The 22,613-nt window shown below is 45.6% G+C and overlaps 2 protein-coding genes across 10 annotated transcripts in view; one reads left to right on the forward strand and one right to left on the reverse strand.

The window, feature by feature from the left end:
- Positions 1-1,330: 1,330 nt before the first annotated feature.
- Positions 1,331-21,455, forward strand: Lctl (lactase like). 9 transcript variants are annotated; one of them, XM_040739563.1, is made up of 14 exons: positions 1,346-1,423; positions 1,852-1,916; positions 3,294-3,457; positions 3,912-3,999; positions 4,212-4,321; positions 6,285-6,413; positions 6,502-6,597; positions 10,355-10,409; positions 10,492-10,653; positions 14,376-14,650; positions 15,765-15,891; positions 16,057-16,256; positions 17,562-17,625; positions 21,321-21,455. In XM_040739563.1, exons 6-14 carry the CDS (start codon positions 6,285-6,287, stop codon positions 21,434-21,436), a joined length of 1,224 nt encoding a protein of 407 aa, XP_040595497.1. In that variant the 5' UTR covers positions 1,346-1,423; positions 1,852-1,916; positions 3,294-3,457; positions 3,912-3,999; positions 4,212-4,321; the 3' UTR covers positions 21,437-21,455. The 9 variants fall into 9 exon arrangements, 8 of the variants coding, with proteins under 8 accessions (XP_040595493.1, XP_040595497.1, XP_040595490.1 ...); XM_040739556.1 differs by lacking the exon at positions 1,346-1,423 and having other exon boundaries at positions 1,433-1,916; XM_040739559.1 differs by lacking the exons at positions 1,852-1,916; positions 4,212-4,321 and having other exon boundaries at positions 1,331-1,423.
- The window catches only part of Zwilch (zwilch kinetochore protein), a 35,778-nt gene continuing 34,614 nt past the window's right edge, over positions 21,450-22,613 (reverse strand). The window contains exon 20 of the mRNA XM_040739553.1: positions 21,450-21,573. The gene's annotated coding sequence lies outside the window, so the exon portion shown is untranslated. The remainder of the gene's footprint in view (positions 21,574-22,613) is intronic.

The raw sequence follows: 22,613 nt of genomic DNA on the forward strand, positions 1-22,613 counted from the left end.
TATCCTTCAAGGACCCTGCCCAACACCTCTCAAGACTCTGAGGCCAGCCCTCATTCCCACCCATCGTCCTGTGTACCCCTCTGGCTTTCCAGCCCCCTCAGGCTCCCGCTGCTGGCAGGCTCGTGGAGGAGGGCACAGGGGACCCAAGGATAATAAGAATGGAGGGGAGGGACTGCGATAGTTAATTAACCCTATCTACATAATTTCTAGATAATTCCTGACATACCCAGAGATGTGTCTCCATGGCCACTCTAAATCCCATCAAGCTGACAAGATTAGCCAAAACAGTATTAGCCATTTTTACGCCAACTGTAAAATTTAGTTTTGTCCCACACTACTGAGTGCTCACTGCACCGCCTCTAGGGAAACGGGGTGAAGGGGCAGGCAAGCCTCTGTATCTCTGGGGAGTGGAGCTCTGACAGGAGGAGGGACAAATTCAGATGACATTGAATTGCAGGGCTGGAGGGCTGGGGCTGGGCAGGTGCAGGGACTTCTGAAGGAGGAGCTGATGGCCTAGGGCACGCTTGGAGAATAACTAGAAAAAACCAACCACAAAGGGTAAGGTCTAGCAGGTGGAGAGAGACATGAGCAGTGGAGGCAGAGAGGCTTCAGGCTGAGTGGAGCCGGGGTGTTAGAGGAAAGGGAGGCTTTTGTTGTTGTTGTTGTTGTTGTTTTTAAAGACAGGGTTTCTCTGTGTAGCTCAGAACTCACTCTGTAGACCAGGCTGGCCTGGAACTCACAGAGATCCACCTGCTCTGCCTCCTGAGTGCTGGGGCTAAAAGCGTGTGCCACCACCCAGCTGAGGGGAGACTTTTTGATGGAGGCTCGTTGCTAGGAAAATTGGGGTGGGATGGAAGCAGGCGATAGAAGCCTTCATCCTCATGTATTCACAGGCACCATCGATGGCAGGATGAACAAGCTGAGGGAAAGGTGAGGGGTCTGAGGAGAGGGGGGCTTAGGTGAAAAACCCAATATCACCTTCTTGAGAGATTTGCTGTGACAGCAAGAAGGGTAAGCTGAGACATCATCAACCCAGTTGGTCTCAAGTCCACACCCCACCTCAGGATGCCCAGGACTGTGCTGAAGGTTGCACGTGAGGCCTGCAGGGGCTGGGTGGACTAGGCCACCTCTCACCTTGCAGCCCTTCTCCCCTGGTAGGGAGGCAGCTGGATGCCCAGGGCCCAGCACCCAGGCTATTGCTGACTCAGGCCCTTTGGGCCAGCTCAGCACTCTGGCCAATGTCCTCTCTGTGGGATTACAGAAACTCTTTGTTGGGATCAGGCCACAGACCACACCCCCAACTAGAGCCTTCTACATCTGTGGGCTCAGCTCTAGGGGAGGTGCAGGCTCCAGGAGTCATTCAGAGGGAGCTGTGGCTGACAGCAGTGGCCCTGGGGGTGTCAAGGGCTGAGGACCATCTTGGGTAAGACAGGGTCCCAGTGGGAAGAGGTCTTGCTGACAGCTAAGGACAGAGGGCCCTAGTTAGGGAGAGCAGCCCATACAGGCTTCCCAGGAGGGATGTAGAAGGGCTGAGGGTTCTCCGGGTTGTTGGGCTCCCCTGGAAGCCTGGAACTTTCTGAGGCAGGGGTAGGTTCCCCATTAGATAAGAGCTACTTGAGATCAGGGCAGGGGTTAGTTTGAAGTTTGGCCCATTAGCCCAGCTGCCTGCTGTTTAACACAGGGTTTCCCACACTGCTGCTGTATGCCCAGACAAATCACTCTGTGGCCTGTTTTCCTCCCTCCTGGCCTATGTCCCTGAGCCCTGACAAGGGCTCTTAGGCATGGAGGAGGGTGGGGTGTCATGAAGCCAGTGAGGGTCCTCATCCTTGGGTGGATCCTGCTGGTGCCCAGGGTAGGGGCTGCCAGGAGAGGATCCACAGAAGAGGCATCCTTCTACTATGGAACCTTTCCACCTGGTATGTCCATTCCTCCACTGTCTGTCTGTCTATGCGTTTGTCGGTCTCTGCTGGCCTCCCTACCTTGGCTGACTTGCCAAGGAATTGGGTGTTCTGGTTTCCTGACTGGTAGGATGGGAACACCTCCATGTGGATGTTCTAAAATAAAACTTCCTGAGAGGAAGGTGTGTATGTGTTTGTGGAGGTGGGGAGGGTATCTCAGTCCATCAGTGCATCTGTGTGGTGCTGGGAATTGAATCCAACTTACAGCCTTGTTCATGTTAGGCAAGCACTTCGGTACTGAGCTACATTCCTAACCCAGAAACTTTTTTAAAGTTACTAGAATTCATCAGTTAAGAGTGCTTAACCAGGGGCTGGAGAGATGGCTCAGAGGTTAAGAACACTGGCTGCTCTTCCAGAGGTCCTGAGTTCAATTCCCAGCAACCACATGGTGGCTCCCAACCATCTGTAATGAGATCTGGTGGCGTCTTCTGGCCTGCAGGCATACATGAAGTGGTGTATACATAATAAATAAAATCTTTAAAAAAAAAAAGAGTGCTTAGCCAGGAGGTGGTGGTGGTGGTGGTGGTGGTGGTGGTGGTGGTGGTGGCGGTGGTGGTGGTGGTGGTGGTGGTGGTGGTGGTGGTGGGGCACACCTTTAATCCCAGCACTAGGGAAGGAGAGGCAGGCGGATCTCTGTGAATTCAAGGCCAGCCATTTCTACAGAGCAAGTTCCAGGACAGCCAGGGTCACACAAAGAAACTCTGTTTCAGAAACAAACAAAACAAAAAACAAACAAAAAAAGAGTGCTTACTGCTCTCAGTTCAGCTCCCAGCATCCACTCCATTTGGTGACTCACAACTGCCTGGAATCCCAGCCCCAAGGAGTCCAGGTCCTTTTCTGGCTTCTTCAGACATCTGTGCTCAGTCTGCACCCCCCAACTCACCAACACACAAATTGTAAAAAATAAAATAAAAAATCTAAAACAAGTCATTAAAAGCTGCAGATACTAATTAAAGTTACAATTGCACAAACAATTTAACTAAATTTTAAAAATAATTTGTTTTTATTTTATGGCATTGGTGTTTTGCCTGCATGTGTGTCTGTGTGAGGATGCCAGTTCCCTTGGAACTGGAGTTACCAACAACTGTGAGCTGCAATGTGGGTGCTAGGAACTGAACCAGGGTCCTTAGGTAGAAGGGCCAGTGCTCTTAACCACTGAGCCACCTCTTCAGCCTCCACAAAGTGTTTTTGATTACTGTATCTTCCCTTGCCTTGCCACCTATCTTCCTATTTCGGGGAGATAGGGCAAGGCACAGGGTGGGTGCCCTGAGCCTGGGAAGCATGGTCAGTGAAGGTGGGGTGGCCCAGGGCCTGGTGTGGGGTCTCTCTCTGCAGGCTTCTCCTGGGGTGTGGGCAGTTCTGCCTACCAGACAGAAGGTGCATGGGACCAGGATGGGAAAGGGCCAAGCATCTGGGATGCCTTCACACATGGTGAGAAGGGGACAGTGCTTGGGGATGACACAGCAGATGCAGCCTGTGACAGCTACTATAAAGTTCAGGTGAGTAAAGGAGGCTGTGTGTGCCACCCTGCCTGAGAGGTGGGGAGTGAAGTATGGGGACATTTCACTGACAGTGTCCACCTGATGTTCTGCTAATCACCCTGTACCCAACCAAAGAGGGTAGGGCAGAGTTGGCTAGGGCTGTGAGTGCCAGAATGTAGGAAGAAGGAAAAGGAGATAGGCCAGTCCCTTAGTCCAAGCACCAGGTGCCAAGAGGCCAGCAACGTGGCCCCAGAGCCTGCAGGAGGGCATGGAGCTTAACTTCAGAAGCCCTTTCTCATACAAGATTATGAGACTCGTGCAAGGACTTCTCAAAGGACCCCCGACCTTTTGTCTGTGAACACACTGCCAGCTTGGAGAGGAAATTCATTATAGCTCTTATGGAGGAACCACTATAGATATGACCTAGCCCTCAAGACATATCTTCCCCTGCTTCCCCACCCTGTCTACACAGGAGGACATTGCCCTAGTGAAGGAGCTCCATGTCAGCCACTACCGATTCTCCCTGTCTTGGCCACGGATCCTGCCCACAGGTGTCAGAGGTGAGTTACAACAGTCCCTCCTTAGGCTCTGCAGGAATCAGTGTCACGTGAGCAAGGGTTCAGCAGGTAAGGGGACTCCAGGCATACCAACAGTATTCCTCTATGGCTTAGGACATTGTGGGCTATGGGTGCTTCAGCCTGCAGAAGGCCATGGGACCCAAGAATGCTGAGCCCCACAGGAAACTTCCGGCCAAGTTCTGTTTCACTTACAGCTGTACATGTGAACAAGAGAGGAATCAAGTTCTACAGTGATTTCATTGATGCCCTGCTGCAGAGCAACATCACCCCCATTGTGACCTTGCACCACTGGGATCTGCCTCAGGTGAGGGCCAGGCAGGTACAGAAGAGCTTAGTTCCACAGGAGGGGTCCTGCTGTGAGGACCTAACGTGACCAAGAAAGGGGGCAGAGTCTGGGGTCCTGACTCTGGACACAAAGATGTGAGGAATGACTGTCTTAGCTTATTGTCCTGATGTGGCAGAATGCTAGACTGGTGAAGTTAAAAACATCAGAAGTTTGTCTCAATTCTGGAGGCTAAGAAGTTCAAGGTCAAATTCCCAAAGAATCAGTGAGGTGGGGACTGGTCTGTGCTTTCAAGATGTCTTGAACACTGTGTCCTCTAAGGGGCGCTGTGTCTCCACAAGGCAGAGGAGAAAGGGTGAAAACAGGATCCTGTTCATGAGGAGGTTTCACACCATCCACAGGGCTGGAGGCAGGGTTCAGTCGAGAACAGCTGTGTAAGCATGGAGGCTTGAGGGTCATCCCCAGCACCTATAAAAAGCCAGGCATAGCGGATGGCATGTGCTTGGAATCCTTAGCTGGGAGGCCATGCTGCTTGCAGTAAATGAAGAGTATGGTCCTGATGTTTCTCACAACATTTGACATAAGAAAAAGTAATCAAGGCCGGGCGTTGGTGGCGCACGCCTTTAATCCCAGCACTCGGGAGGCAGAGGCAGGTGGGTCTCTGTGAGTTCGAGGCCAGCCTGGTCTACAAAGTGAGTTCCAGGACAGTCTCCAAAACAATACAAAGAAACCCTGTCTCGGGGAAAAAAAAAAAAAAAAAAAAAAGAAGAAGAAAAGAAAAAGTAATCAAAAGGAAAAAAATCCTTGTGTGTGTATGTACACTGCTGGGTACTGAACCCAGGACTTTGTGCCTCCTAGGCAAGCACTCTACTACTCTGAAGAAGAAATACCTTGGGACTCAGGTTTGGTGACATGGTGTATTCCACAGGTTTTGTTCAGCCTTTCTTCCCTTTGTTTGAGGCAGAACCGCTTGCCCTCATCTATGACCACCATGTCCAGCCATATCCCAGCATGCATCACAAGTTTCTGTCAATATTCAGGCAGTTTTTCCTTCCTTCATCTGGGCCCAACAGAGACCAGAGTCAAACCAAGGATATCGCTGCCTGTGACCTGGGCCAAATGGTGCCTGGCCCAGAGTTTTAAGGAGGAGTAGTGAAGAAGGTGGGGTGTAATCCATGCACGGAAGAGTAAAGGGAGGTAGTGGGGGGGTGGAGGGGTGGGAGCTTCTGGGTGGGAGGGGCATGCTGTAGAGCATTTACTGGAGACTGGAGGAGTGGTCTGAGGCCCCCAACTCCAAGCTAAGGTGACTGGAAATTGGGTTGGGGAACAAGTAAAGGCTGGGGCAGAGGACACACAGGTTTACAGCTTCCACTAACTTGTCCAGGGGACATCTCTTCAAGCACACCAGGAGGGCACTAGGTAACCAGGACAGATGGATGACTAGCCCTGTGCACAGGTAGTGGGCAGCAGGTTTCTGCCACAGAGGTAACCTCATGCTAATAGCTGAGGCTCCAGGGTGTGCTCTGACTTCAGCAAGACCCTCAAAATTCTCACCAGGGCTCTCCTGTCAGTGCTAGTCCTTCTACTGTCATAATGAACGTTCTAGACATTTTCCCAGTATCACATCTCACCCAGCACCCACCTAGGCAGACCTCAAGCTTGCTAAGTACCGGAGGATAACCCCAAACTTCTGATCCTCCTGCTTCTACCTCCTGAGTGCTAGGATGAGAGGCATGTGCCCCTATGTCCAGTTTATACCTTAAACATCCAATCTGTCAGCTTCTTCCTAAGCAGGCATTTCCAGCTTCCTCTGCTCCCTCCAGTTTCCGGCTTAAAGGATGCACTCCCCTACCGCAGAGGCTCTGTGCCCCACTCTGCACCTTTACCCCCATTCTTGTATTGTAGTCATCCATGCTTTACCCAGACATTTCACCAATCTACTCCAGAGTCTCCCCGGGGTACCAGCTTCTCTCTCTGTTGGCAGATGCTTCAGGTCACATACGGTGGGTGGCAGAATGTGAACATGACCCGATACTTCAGGGAGTATGCTGACCTGTGTTTTGAGGTCTTTGGGGACAGAGTGAAGCACTGGCTCACATTCAGTGATCCTCGGGTAAGTAGGGGCTCCTCTTCAGATGGGGAGACAGGGATGCCCCCTGCTCTCCCTCACGGTCCTGGGGTCCCCATTGCTGTCTCTGCAGACAATGGTAGAAAAAGGCTATGAGACCGGTCTCCATGCACCAGGCCTGAGGCTCCAGGGCACGGGCCTATACATGGCTGCACACCATATCATTAAGGTAAGCCAGATTCTTCTGGGGTGAAGATTGGTCTCCAGGTAGAGTCATTGCCTCAGGGATCACACTGATCATCCGCCAGGTCAGTATAGGTCACGGGCCCTCCTAATCTGATGATATGCAGAGGTCACGTCCTGTCACCTCACTGTCCCTCCACTATGGTAGAGGTACGGCGGTGGCTGCTGCTGATCTTACCGAGGATAGAGGTAGGTATTTGGAAATCTGTCATGTATTGATGCTTCCAGGTTAAGGTATGTAGGCTGGAGGCTGTCTCTGCTTGGTGAGTTATAGTGGAAGTCTTCAGGGCAGCCAGATATGAGCATGAGCGGGAAGGAGACACTCAGAGAAGGTGCCTAGCATACACTGAAAACTGAGGAAGGGCAGAGACAGTGGGTTGCTTATAAGACATGAGTGAAAATATAGGGAGTGATGTTGGGGATACAAAGCTGATGGGACTCTTCCCAGTGGATACCTGGCTGGAAGTATAACCTGCCCTGGCTTAAAGGCTAGACCACTGGGGACACATTAATCTGAATTCATGTCAGGTAAATGACGCTCATATTTCTCTTTTTATAAAATTGACTTTTGTTTTGAGACAGGGTTTCTGTGTAGCCTTGGCTGTCTTGGAACTGTCTCTGTAGACTAGGCTGGCCTTGAATTCACAGAGGTCCACTTGCCTCTGTCTCCTGCCTCCTGAGTGCTGGGATTAAGGGCATCACCACCACTACCTGGAAACTTGAGATTTTAAAAAAGATTTATTTTTTTTTTTCAATTTTTTGAGACAGGGTTTCTCTGTGGCTTTGGAGGCTGTCCTGAAACTAGCTCTTGTAGACCAGGCTAGTCTCGAACTCACAGAGATCCGAGTGCTAGGATTAAAGGTGTGCACCACCACCACCTGGCAAGATTTATTTATTTATTTATTTATTTATTTTGGTTTTTCGAGACAGGGTTTCTCTGTATTGTTTTGGAGGCTGTCCTGGAACTCACTGTGTAGACCAGGCTGGCCTCAAACTCACAGAGATCCGCCTGCCTCTGCCTCCCGAGTGCTGGGATTAAAGGCGTGCGCCACCAACGCCCGGCGTTTATTTTTAATTTATGTGTATGAGTGTTTCATTTGTATGCAAATGAGGTACGCATGTGCAAGGCAGTGCTCTGGTAGTCTATGAAAAGGGAGTTTGATCTCCTGGGATTAGAGTTATAGGTGGTTGTGAGTTGAGCTGCCATGGGTACCAGGAACTGAATGAGGTCCTCTGCAAGAGTAACCAGTGCTCTTAACTCAGGGTCACTGCTCCTGCCCGACCTAAGAGTTCTTTATCTGAAGTTAAAGGACAGAGCAATTCATGAAAGAGTGATATGAACAGTTAGGATTTTGATATTGTCTCTGCAATGTTCTAGATCACAGACAATTCCCAGGGTTCATCCCGTTGTTTGACTTACTAACTAGCTAGCAAAATAACAAGCATAGGGCCTGGAAAGATAGCCCAGTCTGTAAGTGTTTGTCATGCATGCATGAGGAACTGAGCTCAATCCCTAGGACCTACGTAGAAAGCTTGTCTTAGGGTTACTAATGCTGTGATGACCAGGCCAGATTTCTTTCTTTTCCTTCCTTCCTTTCTTTGGGGGGGGGGTAGTTGGTTTTTCAAGACAGGGTTTCTCTGTATAGCCCTGGCTGGCCTTGAACTCACAGAGATTTACCTGGGATAAAGGTGTGTACAACTACTGCCTGGAGAGGAGAGAGAGAAGAGGGAGGAGAGAAGAGGCAGGAGAGAGGAGGAAGGAGACAGGAGGGAGGAGGGAGGGGGAAGGGGGGAGAGCGAGAGAGGGGAGAGGGTAGAGGAGAGGATGAGAGAGAGAGACAAAGAGAGAGAGAGAGAGAGAGAAAGAGAGAGAGAGAGAGAGAGCCCACCCCCAGTGACACACTTCCTCCAACAAGGCCACACCTCCTAGTCCTTCTAATCCTATCAGAGTTGTAGTCCCTGGTGACTAAGCATTCAAATATGAGGAAAAGGGCATTCTTATTCAAATATGAGGAAAAGGGCATTCTTATTCAAAGCACCACTCCATTACTGTGACCAAAAGCAACTTGTTTATTTCACATGCAGACACACACACACACACCCATCCACCCATCACCAAAAACAGTGAGAGCAGGAACTCCAGCAGGACAGAGCCTGGAGGAAGAAGGGGATGCAGAACTCTTCTGCCTGCATGTGGGTTTGTGTCTAGTCTTATTGTAGTTGCTATGCCATGTTTGGTTGATACCCTGGGAGGTCTGCTCTTTTCTGAAGGGATACAGAGGAGGAATGGATCTGGGGAAAGGGAAACTGGGGGAAAAACTGGGAAGCTGTGGTTGGGATGTATTGTGAGAGAACGTAAAAATTTAAGAAAGAACAAAAAAAAAGCAGGCTAAAAAAAAAAGCCATGGGGAGCAAGTCAGTAAGGAACTCCTTGAAAGCCTCTTTGTTCCCCACTAGCTCTTAAAACTTAATCTGTTTCTAATAATCTACATTCTGTCACATGGCTCTTTACCTCTCCTCTAGTCTATATTTTAGACACCCTGTGTGTCTCACTGGCTTAATACCACCCACTTCAGAGTCTTCCCAAGTTCCTCTCTCTCCCTGGAAGTTCCGGCTACATTCTTCCTGTGTAACTACTGGCCATTAGCTCTTTTTTTTTTTTTTTTTGGTTTTTCAACACAGGGTTTCTCTGTATTGTTTTGGAGCCTGTCCTGGAACTCGCTCGGTAGACCAGGCTTGGTCTCGAACTCACAGAGATCCACCTGCCTCTGCCTTCCGGTTATTAAACCAATTACGTGCCTTAGGTAGGCAAAACAAAGACACATATTCTCACAGTGTAAACAAATATCCTGAAACAAGAATGATTAAGAGTTCAAGGCCAGCCGGGCGTTGGTGGTGACACATGCCTTTAATCCCAGCACTCGGAAGGCAGAGGCAAGCGGATCTCAGTGAGTTGGAGGTCAGCCTGGTCTACAGAGCAAGTTCCAGGACAGCCTCCAAAACAATACAGGGAAACTCTGTCTGGAAAACAAAAACAAACAAACAAAAAAAGAGTTCAAGGTTAGCTTTGACCACAGGCGTGAGGACAGTCAGGGTTACATGAGACCTTGCCTCAAAAAAAAAAAATGAAACAAACCACACAGGCTGCTGGGCCCTATTCTCAGAGCTTTCTTCAGCAGATCCTGGTGAGGGACCTCAGGAGCACTGCTGCCTTTCTAGAGACCTACATGGACAATTTAGACACTAAGGGATGGGCTGGGGATCGCTCAGTTGGTAGAGCACTTGTTTAGCATGGGCAAGATGCTGGATTCAGTCCCTAATGCCAAGGTGGGTAGCGATAGTGGTAAACACACAAAGTGGCTTCTGCCCCATTTCAACTATGCGTCCTCCACAGTACAGAGGAAGCATGTGTCTCTGGAAGTCACAGGGAGGAAATCTGTGGTATGAGACAGGATTCAGAAACATGGGAAATTTGAAGTTGGAACTCAAGAGTGGGGAAGGCAGGAAAGGCCACTCCCTGATCAGCAGGGTGGTTCCATGGGTAGACACTTGCTTCTGGGAATGGCAGCTTCAGTTCAACTCCTGGTATGGTGGAAGGAAAGAATGACTCCTGCAAGTTCTTTTCTGAACCCCCTCTATAAGTAAACAAAAGAAGGGAAGAAACGGAGGGAGGAAGAAGGGAAAGAAGACAGGCAGGCAGGGGAATGGAGGAGCCAGGTACATGAATGAATTCTTGTTTTCAGGCGCACGCCCAAGTCTGGCACTCTTATAACAATACATGGCGCAGCAAACAGCAAGGTGAGCTGGGACCCTCAGGCTCAGACACCAGCCTAGAGGAGCCAGACTCTGCTTTTCTCTATCCCGATTTCATTCCTTCAAGGCATGGTGGGAATTTCACTGAACTGTGACTGGGGGGAACCTGTGGACATCAACAACCCCAACGATATTGAGGCAGCTGAGAGATACCTACAGTTCTGTCTTGGTTGGTTTGCCAACCCTATTTATGCCGGTGACTACCCCCAAGTCATGAAGGACCACATTGGTGAGCCAAGTCATGTTTTCGTTTTTAACCTATTATCCCATATGTTCGTGTGTGCAAGTATCTATGTTCAGGCATGCAGGCACATGTATGCAGATGCATGTGGAAGCCAAAGGGCAATCTTCTTAGTTGGTCTTCAGTCATTATCCACCTTGGGTTTTTTTTTTTTTTCAAGACAGGGTTTCTCTGTGTGTTTGGAAGCTGTCCTGGAAGTAGCTCTTGTAGACCAGGCTGATCTCAAACTCAGAGATTCATCTGCCTCTGCCTCCCAAGTGCTGGAATCAAAGGCGTGCACCACCATTACCACCACCACTGCCTGTCTATCCACCTTGTTTTTGAGACATGGTCTCTCACTGGGGTGAGAGGCTAATTGGCCAGTGAGTTATAGGAACCCACCTAACCTGCCTTTCTAGTGCTGGGACTCAAACATGTACCACCATGCTCAGCTTAAAAACAGAAATTATTATTATTATTATTATTATTATTATTTTGTGTGTGTAGATGTGTGTGTGTGTTCGTGCCAAGGCACAAGTGTGAAAGTCAGAAGATAACTCTAGAATTGGTTCTTTCCTACTACCATGGGATCCAGGGAATGAACTCAGGTCAACAGGTTTGCACATCAAACACCTTTATTTGCTAAGCCATCTCAACAGCCTATACTCAGCCTTTTATTTTATTTTATTTATTTATTTAGAGGCAGGGTTTCTCTGCGTAGCTTTGGAGCCTATCCTGGAATTTGCTCTGTTAGACCATAGTGGCCTCAAACTCACAGAGATCTGCCTGTCTCTGCCTCCCGAATGCTGGGATTAAATGCATGGGCCACCACCACCCAGCAATTCAGCCTTTTATTTTTAACAAGGGTTCTGGCAATCAGGTCCTCATGCTTACAAGGCAGATACTTTACCAACTGAGCTATTGTCCCAGCCCTAAACTTTTTTTAAATGGTACATATTTATTGGGCTGTGTGATATTTCAGTATTTATAGGCACTGATGCTTAGGTTAAGCACATGTTATTTACACTGCATTATGACAGAAACTCTTACACCCCTCTCTTCTAGCTTTTTGAGAGGCACAGTACACTGTTACCCAGAGTCGCTCTGCAGGCTCTGCACAGTCAGAGCTTCCTGCTCCTATGAGCAGTGGCTTTGAAGCCATGGGTGGGCCTTTGGGACAGCACACCAGGCTTAACTCCAGGAGATCCGCTGCCCTTTAAATGAGAGCAGCAGAGGTTGTCTTTCTGTGTCTGGCTCCTTTCAGCATCCTTAGCCACCAGGAAATGCAATTAAGACAAGTCAGAATGACTATCAAGAAAACAAACCATGGCTAGGATTTGGGAAAGGAGAACTCTCATTCACTAGTGTGGAAATAAAACTGGTGCAGCAACTATGAAAATCAGTGTCATTTCTCCTCTAACAACAAAACTACAACCAGAGAGATGGCTCAGTGAATAAAAGCATTGCTACCCAAACTTAATCTAAAATGAATTCTATTTCCCAGGACCTACAAGGTGGAAGGAGAGAACAGATTCCTTCAAGTTGTTCTCTGACCTACAAATTGTTGCTATGGTAACCCCAAATACGTACACACACACACACACACACTCATTCATATATATATATATGAGAACTACTAAATGACCTAGCTATGTATCACTAGGCTAGGAAACACAAACACACTACAGATGTACTTAAATATTCATGTTTATTGCTGTATTGTTCACAATAGTCAGGAAGTGTAATCAGCCTAGATATTCATCAACAGCTGAATGAGTAATGGAAAATGTGATACATATATACAAAATGAATTTTTTTCCTTTTCTCAAGACAGGGTTTCTCTGTGAAGCCCTGGCTGTCTTGGAACTCACTGTGTAGACCAGGCTGTCCTGGAACTCACAGAGATCCATCTGCCCCTGCCCACCCCCACCCCCCAGTGCTGGGATTAAAGACTTGTGCCACCACTGCCCAGCTACACAAAGGAATTTGATATGGACATTAAAAGGAGAAATGACCTTTGTAGGAAATGGGTGGAACTAGAAATTGTTACTCAAAATAAATCAGAATTAGAAGGATAAACCTTAGATGCTTTCTTCTGAATAAAAACTTTTAATTTTAGTGGTGTTGTGTGTGTGTGTGTGTGGTGTGTGTGTGTAGGGGGCTACCTGAAGAAGGGAGGAAAAGATCTTGAACGGGGAATGAATGAAAACAAGAGTACTAGAATGCACACAGCAAGAGGGGCCAACTGAGAAAGAAGGCGAATGACAACAAAGCACATCTCTAAGTTAAGGTTACACTGCTGTGACGAGACACCATGACCATGGCAACTCATACAGAAAACATTTGGGCTGGAGAGATGCTCAGAGGTTAAGAGCACTGGCTGTTCTTCCAGAGGTCCTGAGTTCAATTCCCAGCAATCACATGGTGGCTCACAACCATCTATAATGAGATCTGGTGCCCTGTTCTGGCATGCAGACAGAGCACTCATACATAAAATTAAATAAATAAATAAACATAAAAAAGAAAAAAATTTAATTGGGACTGGCTTATAGTTCAAAGGTTTAGTCTATTATAGTCACGGCAGGAAGCATGACAACACGTAGGCAGTGAAGGTGCTGAAGAAGGAGCTTAGAGTTCTATGCCTTGATCTGTACACAGCAGGAAGAGAAAATGCCACTGGACCAGGCTTGAGCATGAGACCTCAAAGCCACCTCCAGTGACCACTTCCCCCAACAAAGCCACACCTCCCAACAGTACCTCTAGTTGGTTGTTTTTTTTTTTTTTTTAACTCTTTGGGGACCTAACACCCAGCTCTCAAATACACAGACAGAAATTTATTCTTACTTATGAATGCCCAGCCTTAGCTTAGCTGGTTTCTAGCCAGTTTTTCTAACTTAAATTAACCCATTTCTCTTCTTCCTAATTTTGCCTGTGGGCTTTTTACTTTTACTTATTCTGTCTTTCTTCTTCCCTTCTTACCCCATGGCTGGCTGCGTGGCTGTGTGGCTGTGTGGCTGGCCCCTGGCATCCTCTTCTCCTTCTCCTGTTCTTGCTCCTTGCTGCTCTCTTGAGCCTAGATTTCTCCTCCTATTTATTCTCTGCCTGGCAGCCCTGGCTATCCCTCTCTCCTCCCTAGTCATTGGCTGTTCAGCGCTTTATTAGACCAATCAAGCATTTTACTTATTTATTTATTTATTTATTTACATACTTATTTACCTATTTATTTAGTTTTTGGTTTTTCAAGACAGGGTTTCTCTATATAGCTTTGGAGCCTATCCTGGAACTCACTCTGTAGACCAGACTGGTCTCGAAGTCACAGAGATCTGCCTGCCTCTGCCTCCCAAGTGCTGAGATTAAAGGTGTGCACCATCTCACTCAGCTGCAGTTGGATTCTTTAAAGTTCAGCTTAAAAAATTATTTTTAATTTATTTTTATTTTGTGTATGAATGCTTGCCTGCATGTATGTATGCATACCATGTATGGACATTGTGCCTTTGGAAGTCAGAAGAGGGTGCTGGATCTCCTAGAACAAGCCAGTTGTGAACTGCCATGTGGGTGCTAAGAATTGACCCTGGGTCCTCTGCAAGAGCAATAAATGCTCTTACCCATTGAGCCATCTCTCCAGCACCAAAGCCCAGCTTATACACCTCCATTCCAGCAGCACTGTGGGACAAAGCAAAATGACTGTGAGAAATAAGACTTGGTTAAATTCTCATATTCTCTCCTGTCAGGAACAAAGAGTGCAGAGCAAGGCCTGGAGATGTCGAGGTTGCCTATGTTCTCCCTTCAGGAGAAGAGCTACATTAAAGGCACATCTGACTTCCTGGGACTGGGCCACTTCACCACTCGATACATCACTCAAAGGACATACCCCTCCCACCAAGGGCCCAGCTACCAGAATGACCGTGCCTTAGTAGAATTTGTGGACCCCAACTGGCCAGATATGGGGTCTTCATGGCTCTATTCTGTGCCATGGGGGTTCAGGAGGCTTCTCAACTTTGTCCAGGTACTTACCCCATCAAGCTGTGTACAACTTTCAGACATAAGTTTAGTGTCTAGCAGCAGACACTTAGATAACATATCAAAATTGATAAAACACTAGGTACAGAGGCACCCGACTGCAAGCCCAGCCCTTGGGAGGCTGGCCGCAGGAAGATCAGGAATTAGTTTTAGATTCTACATAAGGCATACTCAGCTCAAGGTCAATCTGAACTGCATGAGACTCTACCGCAAACAAACAAATACAGCTCAAAACAATAACAAAAAAGCTAATAAGTCAATAAATCCAGTCCCCTGCACTTTACAGGCTACTAAAATAGGTCTTGCAGACTGATGCTTATGTAAACAACCACTTCCAATTACAGTTGAAAATCTGACATTTAATTTACTTTTTTTAAATGTTTATTTTATGTATATGAGTATTTGCCTGAAAAAAAATATATGCCAGTGGTGGCTGGTACCCATGGAAGTTAGAAGAGGGTATCAGATCCCCTAGAACTAGTTACAGACACTTGTGAGCTGCCATGTTTGTGCTGGGAACTAAACTTGGATCCCCTGGGAAACAACACTAAGTCATCTCTATAGCCCCTTAGTCTGAATTGTTAAATTTACCCTTTGACAATTTCATTCATGTATGTGAGGTATTTTGATCATATCCACCTTCCATTAATTCCTTTCCCCCCTCCACTCTTACTTAACTCACTTCTTCACAACAAATTTGCCTCCTACTTTAATGTCTTTGTGTGTCTGTGTGTGACCCATTGAGTTCAATTAGGGTTGCTTACATGCATATGGGTGATAGGCTATTACTGGAGTATGGACAACTAACTAGTGGTTACACCACTGAAGAAAAATGACTGCTCCTTTTAGGTATACTTAGTCCTTTTAAGGCCCGCCTAATCTGAAATGGAATTTGTGGGAAAGAAAAAGACCTGAGGTGCATTTTCCCAAATAAGGCCAGTTTACTGAGAACTATATTCCTCTATATCAAGTCATCTGCCTATATTCATCTCTCTATAATGTAACTTGACACCCTATGTGTGACACCTACTAAGAGTGCACATGGGACCCAGACCACCTGTAAGTCAGATGTTTAGTATTCATTTTTGCCTCACTTTCAGACTCAATATGGGGATCCTCTCATATATGTGACAGAAAACGGAGCATCTCAAAAGTTACACTGCACTCAACTCTGTGATGAGTGGAGAATTCAGTACCTCAAAGGATACATAAATGAGATGTTAAAAGGTGAGATAAAACAGATTTGCCTTATTATGTTTTTCTATCTAGACAAAATGCAAATTGTCATTTATTAACCAAAACTTGCTTCTAAATCTCAGAAACAACTCAGTATTATCTATCTACTTCTAAGCAAATGAAATGAATTAAAAATGAAATCATATGTCTTCACAGCTATAAAAGATGGTGTGAATATAAAAGGGTATACTTCCTGGTCTCTGTTGGATAAGTTTGAATGGGAGAAAGGCTATGCTGATAGATACGGATTCTACTATGTTGAATTTAATGTGAGAAACAAGCCTCGCTATCCCAAGGCTTCAGTTCAGTATTACAAAGAAATCATCACAGCCAACGGGTTTCCAAACCCACGAGAGGTAGGACTAACTTATCCCTGACATTTGTTCTGTTCTTAGAAGGACTAATAACTGAGATACACCATACCTCTTCTCTTCTTTCTAAGGAAGGGAATGGGAACACAGCCTCCCCCTGCCTCTCACAACCTCTGCTTAGGATGGAGTAAGCACACCTCAAAATTTAGTCCCTTCCAGACAGAGCATCGGGGTGACAAGAGTCCTGTCTGTGCTAGGTTATAACAGTGCAAAGCAGTACAGATTTCAATTGTCTTCTGTGTTGCTAGAACCAGGGATTGGCCCAGAGCTTTACATGTGACAGGCAAGGTTTCAACTACTGAGCTCCAGCTGCAAATGGTGCCTTTCCCCTACCTACCCCTTCAGGTTTTTAATGGCATCTAGAACACATTCAAGCAGTAAGACAAAACAACAACAACAACAACAACAAAACAATAACAACAAAAAAGGGAATTCTGATGAATTAAAAACGTTACCCTGGCTGGGCGTTGGTGGCGCACGCCTTTAATCCCAGCACTCGGGAGGCAGAGGCAGGTGGATCTCTGTCAGTTCGAGACCAGCCTGGACTACCAAATGAGTTCCAGGACAGCCTCCAAAGCCACAGAGAAACCCTGTCTCGAAAAACCAAAAAACAAAAACAAAAACAAAAACGTTACCCTGGCCAGGCAGTGGTGGTACACACCTTTAATCCCGGCGCTTGGGAGGCAGCTGATCTCTTTGAGTTCAAGGCCAGCCAGGTCTACAAAGTCAGTTCCAGGACAGACTCCAAAGCTACAGAGAAACTCTGTCTCAAAACACTAATAAATAAAATAAAAATAAAAACAAATCAGACTTTCTTGCTAGATTTGCTTCAAAGTGGGCCTAGAAGTGAAGTCAGCAAGTACTGCCCTCAGCTGTTCACTCAGTCAGTACTAGAATCCATACACCTGAAGCTGGGTGTTATCTCAAGGCCAGTTTCAGCTACACAGCTAGTTTGTGGCCCAGTCTACAGAAAAACTAATAAAATCCAAACTGTGAGTAAATTTAAAATGTGTTTGTCTTGGTGAGACTGATGAGCTGGTAAAGGCTCTTGATGTCACACATGACCACTTAAGTTTGATCCCTGGGACCTGTGTGTTAGGGGAGAACTGACTTCTGCAAGAACAGGGGAGAACTGACTTCTGCAAGTTGTTCTGACTCCCACATGTATATGTAGGTAAACACACATACAAGTGCCTCAGAATTTAACAAAATTCCTTCATTTATTCTGAAAACAATCTCAAACATAGAAAACCAGTAAGGCAACTTTGCTTATCAAACGGTTTTTACTAGGTGGAAAGCTGGCATCTCAAAGCTTTGGAAACTTGCTCCATCAACAACCAGATGCTTGCCACAGGTGAGGACATTCTTTTCTTTGATTACTATGTAATTTTACATACGATGGCCCTACCAAAAGTCTCAAAATGATCCACCTAAAATCAATATTCCCAATCATTTATGACTAAAAATATTTTTCTTTTTCTTTAATGTTTATTTTTGTCTTACAAGCATTCAAAAAATTTTTTGGGTGCTAGAGCTACTAGAAGGCAGGCTTTTGCACACACTAAGCAAGCTAAACTCCCAGCCTACAGCATTTTAAATATCTGTCTGTCTACCTGCCTGCTTGTCTGTCTGTCTGTCTATCTATCTACCTACCTACCTACCTATCTAGATATACATACTAAGGCCAACGTGGGTTACATGAATTGCAGACTAACATGGGCTAGAGACTCTACCTAAAAAACAAAGTGAAACAAATTATGTGAGAGAAAGAGAAAGCAAGTATGCAAGCCCATGAGAAATGGGGGAGGGTAGACTTCTTCTGTGCAGGCCAGAGGACAACCTAGTGTTACACTCAGGTACTTCAATCTCCTCCTTGGAGAAGAAGTTTCTCATTGGCCTGGAGCTCATCTAATTATTAGTTTAGGTGGGCTAGCCAGCTAGCTCTGGGCTCTTCCTATCTTTACTTCCTTGCCTGGGGAGGGGGGGCAAGAAGGGGGGTTTTTCAAGTACACTGAACCTTGCCATTTTATCATTTTTGTTTGTTTTTTTTGGAGACAAGGTTTCTCTGTAATGTTTTGGAGGCTATCCTGGAACTTGCTCTGTAGACCAGGCTGGCCTAGAACTCACAAATCTGCCTGCCTCTGCCTCCCGAGTGCTGGGATTAAAGGCGACACCAATGCCCAGCCATTTTATCATTTTTATGTGGGTTCTAGAGGCCAAACAAGGCAAATGCCTTACTGACTGAGGCATGCCCCCATTTTCAAGAATGATTTCAAATACTCTAATCAGTCTTTTGAATTATACTGTAAATTTATGTGCCTACCAGTTTTGTTAAAATGAGCTTGTGGAAGAAGAGGAAAAACCAACCACTATCAACTGGAACAAAGAAAAGCAAAACACAGGTCTTATACCAATTATGCAAGTAGCTTTATGTGTGTGTGGCATCACTAAGGATTAAACCTAGGGCTTTAAAAGCACTTAAGTACTCTACTATTGACTATATCCCTATCCTTTTAACTTTTTCTTTTTAACTTTTTAAACTTTAATTGTATTCACTGCTATTTTATGTATGTGTGTGTATTTATGTATGATGTGTGTGTGAGCATGTGAGGAATTGTATTTATTGCTATCATGTATGTATGATGTGTGTGAACATGTGAGGCATGCAGAGGACAACTGTGTGTTCTCTCCTTTCATCTCTACATGGGTTCTAGGGATTGAACTCATGTAGTCAGGCTTGGATGGCAACTGCCTTTACCCCCAAGTCACCTTATTAGTGCTACCAAAAAAAATTTGCATGTTTGTATGAAGTGTATGTCTATTTATCATGTGCATGTCTGATATCCAAGGAGGATGAAAGATAGTGTCAGATCCCCTAGAACTAGAGTTACAGCAATGAGCTGTCATGTGCATGCAGGGAATCAAACGTGGGTCATCTGGAAGAGGTGTCAACTCTTTTTTTTTTTTTTTTGGTTTTTCGAGACAGGGTTTCTCTGTGGCTTTGGAGGCTGTCCTGGAACTCACTTGGTAGTCCAGGCTGGTCTCGAACTGACAGAGATCCGCCTGCCTCTGCCTCCCGAGTGCTGGGATTAAAGGCGTGCGCCACCAACGCCCGGCTGAGGTGTCAACTCTTAATCACTGAGCCATCTCTCCAGCCCTGGCTCTACTTTGAGAGACAAGGTCTCATAACATGCCCAGGTTAGCTACTTAAACTCAATAATCCAAATAGACCTTGAACTTGTGATCCTCCTTCTCCTGCCTTCCAAGTAGCTAGGATTACAGGCTTGCAAGAGATCTTCAGCAAATATTGAGGGTTATTTTAAGCCTCAGAGATAACAGCAATGAGCAAAGTACTGTCCCTACTTTAAAAGGCATAATTTCCTCTTTTATTTTTATTTTTTGTAAATTTTGGGGGGGGGTTTCTATGTAGCCCTGGCTGTCCTGGAACTCACTCAGTAGACCAGTCTGGTCTTGAATTCAAAGATCTCAAATCCACCTACCTTTGCCTCCTGAGTGCTGGGATTGCTGAAATCCATTTTTCTGCAATCAAAGAAATACACTTCCTATTCCTTTAATGTGGAATCAAGGCAGGTTGTGCAGAAATGCTCTTAACAAACTATCTTTACAGGTTAGTATATAACCATGCACCAATATCCCCATTTCTAAATAACCAGGTCATGTAAACCCTCGTCCACCAAATCAATCAATTAATGTAACATCAGGATTTATACTGGCATTAATTTCGGTGGTACATGTAATCATCAGGATTTGATGATGAGTCTGACAAGATTGTGAGCTTCATAAGAACATATCCATGCTCATTTATTTCAGTCATCAGAGTGCTCAGCAGACAAATCAAAGTGGGGTGCATGAAGAACTTCCATTGGATCGGTGCACATATCACTTAGCTCTTAAAGATTAAACCATGCAAGAATAACCAAATAATTGTTTAAGTTTTTAATGAATTTTTGTGTCAACAAAGGAATGAGTTTAAGAATTATCATTAAAAAGTATACTATAAGTCGGGCGGTAGTGGTGGCACACGCCTTTGATCCCAGCACTCAGGAGGCAGAGGCAGGTGGATCTCTGTGAATTCCAGCCTGGTCTACAGAGTGAGTTCCAGAACTGGCTCCAAAGACTACACAGAGAAACCCTGTCTGGGGGGGTGTGACGACGACTAAAACCCCCACCCCAAATTGTAATAGACACTCCTATATCTCTTAAGGGTATATAAGATATATAAGCATATCAAGAATAACAAAATGTTTCCAGGGTTTTTTTTTTTTTTTTTCCTTTTGCAGCAGGGTTTCTCTTTGTAGCTCTTGCTGTCCTGGAACTCCCTCTGTAGATCAGGCTTGATTCTGCCTCTCCAGTGACGAATTAAAGGTATGCACCACCACACCCAACCCAAATGGTTCTTTTACAAGTTCCTCAGTGAAAAATCTAGACAGCCCATGGAATATGGATGCTAATATTTTGGAATTAATGCCAGTATAAATAATATCCATACTTAGGCTTACTGAAGTTCCAATCAAAGAACCAAATTTAGGCATTCCCAGATTTTCTGTGACATTTCCAAACTCACTTAAGTTTTGTGTGATAGCAGGAATTCCCCAAGGCTGTGTCATGCCAAGTGAATGCTCTGCCCGGCACTATGCATCCAGACGACCACTTATTAGATACTGTGGTGTTAAGGGTGGTGATGCGCCGGGCTTTGGTGGCGCACGCCTTTAATCCCAGCACTCGGGAGGCAGAGGCAGGTGGATCTCTGTCAGTTCGAGACCAGCCTGGACTACCAAGCGAGTTCCAGGACAGCCTCCAAAGCCACAGAGAAACCCTGTCTCGAAAAACCAAAAACCAAAAACAAAAAACAAAAAACTGGGTGGTGATGGAGCATACCTTTAGTCCCAGCACTTGGGAGGCAGAAGCAGACGGATCTGGGAGTTCAAGGCTAGTCTGGTCTAAAGAGTGAGTTCCCAAAACAAATAAAAAAAGTTTTTGCTCCAAAACAAAGTTCATTTCTGGTGGAATGTTCTCTGTCTGTTTCAGAGCCCTTGCTTAGGCACATGCACGTGGCTTCAGAGATTGTGGTACCCACAGTCTGCGTCCTCTCCATCCTCATTTCTGCCCTGCTGTTAACACTCCTTCTCAGGAGCCACGGCTGAGATGGGATCTCATCTCCACTTTCATCTTTCAGAGAATCTTCAGGATCACACTTCTTTTCTGCTTCAAAATTTATATGATGTCTGTATTTTAGGCTCTGAAAATTACCTCTTTCTCCCTCCACCTTTTTTGGTTTGTGCTGGGATTTAAGAATCAGAAAATAAAAATAAGCATAAATAAAATGAAAGTGACCTGTAATCTCAACTTTCCTGAAGTCAGAGTATCAAGCACATATTTCATTTTTCAAAATTAGGAACGTAGCAAATAGTTTTGTAACTAGATTATTTTTCATTTATCTGGAAAGATTACTATAATGTACAAATGACTGTCACCTGAGCACTGCCATATCTGATGGTTATCGCCAATCTAAATCCTTCCAAGATGTAGACTATTAGCTAAGTAGTTGTGCAGCAAGTGAAGGAGGACATGTGTGTCCTGAGGGAGATCAAGCATGCTAGTCACTGCTGCAGCCAGCCAAGAGACACTGTGAAATAACATCTGCTAGGGAACAAAGGGTTTTTTTTTTAGTTTTTTTTTTTCCTTTCTTTGATTTAAATAAAAGCCAGGTGGGGGAGTACCTTTAATCCCAGTACTCAGGAGACAGGCGGGCAGATCTCTGTGAGTTTGAGGCCAGTCTGGTCTATACAATGAGCTCCAGAACAGCCAGAACTACATAGAGAGACACTGTCTTAAAGTTCACTTTATTTTTTAACTATGATTAAAATTAGAGGAAAAGGCGGGCGTTGGTGGCTCACGCCTTTAATCCCAGCACTCGGGAGGCAGAGGCAGGCGGATCTCTGTGAGTTCGAGGCCAGCCTGGTCTACAGAGCAAGTTCCAGGACAGCCTCCAAAGCCACAGAGAAACCCTGTCTCGAAAAACCAAAAAAAAAAAAAAAAAAAAAAAAAAAAAAAATTAGAGGAAAAATGTAGCTTAAGAAGAAATGGTAATGTCAGACACTTTACTCATTATTTAATTCTATTTATTTCTGTTTCTGAAACAAAGAAAGAAGTTTGATGGGCAAGGTAGTATACACCTTTAATCCCAGGATCTCTGTGTGTTCCAAGTCAGCCTGTTCTATACCATGAATCCCAGGCCAGCTAGGGCTACACAGTGAGGTCTTGTCTCAAAAGCAGAACAACAACAAAAAACAAAACAAAACAAAACAAAAAAAAAAGGGG

The sequence above is a fragment of the Mesocricetus auratus genome, unplaced genomic scaffold, assembly GCF_017639785.1.
Source record: "Mesocricetus auratus isolate SY011 unplaced genomic scaffold, BCM_Maur_2.0 Super-Scaffold_100691, whole genome shotgun sequence".
Taxonomy (NCBI): Eukaryota; Metazoa; Chordata; class Mammalia; order Rodentia; family Cricetidae; genus Mesocricetus; species Mesocricetus auratus.

What these genes read in the sequence shown, in the direction of transcription:
- Lctl (XM_040739556.1), top strand. Translation starts at nt 1,802, where the DNA reads ATGAAGCCAGTGAGGGTCCTCATCCTTGGGTGGATCCTGCTGGTGCCC. An exon ending in CCTGCCCACAGGTGTCAGAG is followed by an intron (nt 4,000 to 4,211) that starts GTGAGTTACAAC and finishes TTTCACTTACAG; the next exon opens with CTGTACATGTGAACAAGAGA. An exon ending in CTGCACACCATATCATTAAG is followed by an intron (nt 6,598 to 10,354) that starts GTAAGCCAGATT and finishes TCTTGTTTTCAG; the next exon opens with GCGCACGCCCAAGTCTGGCA.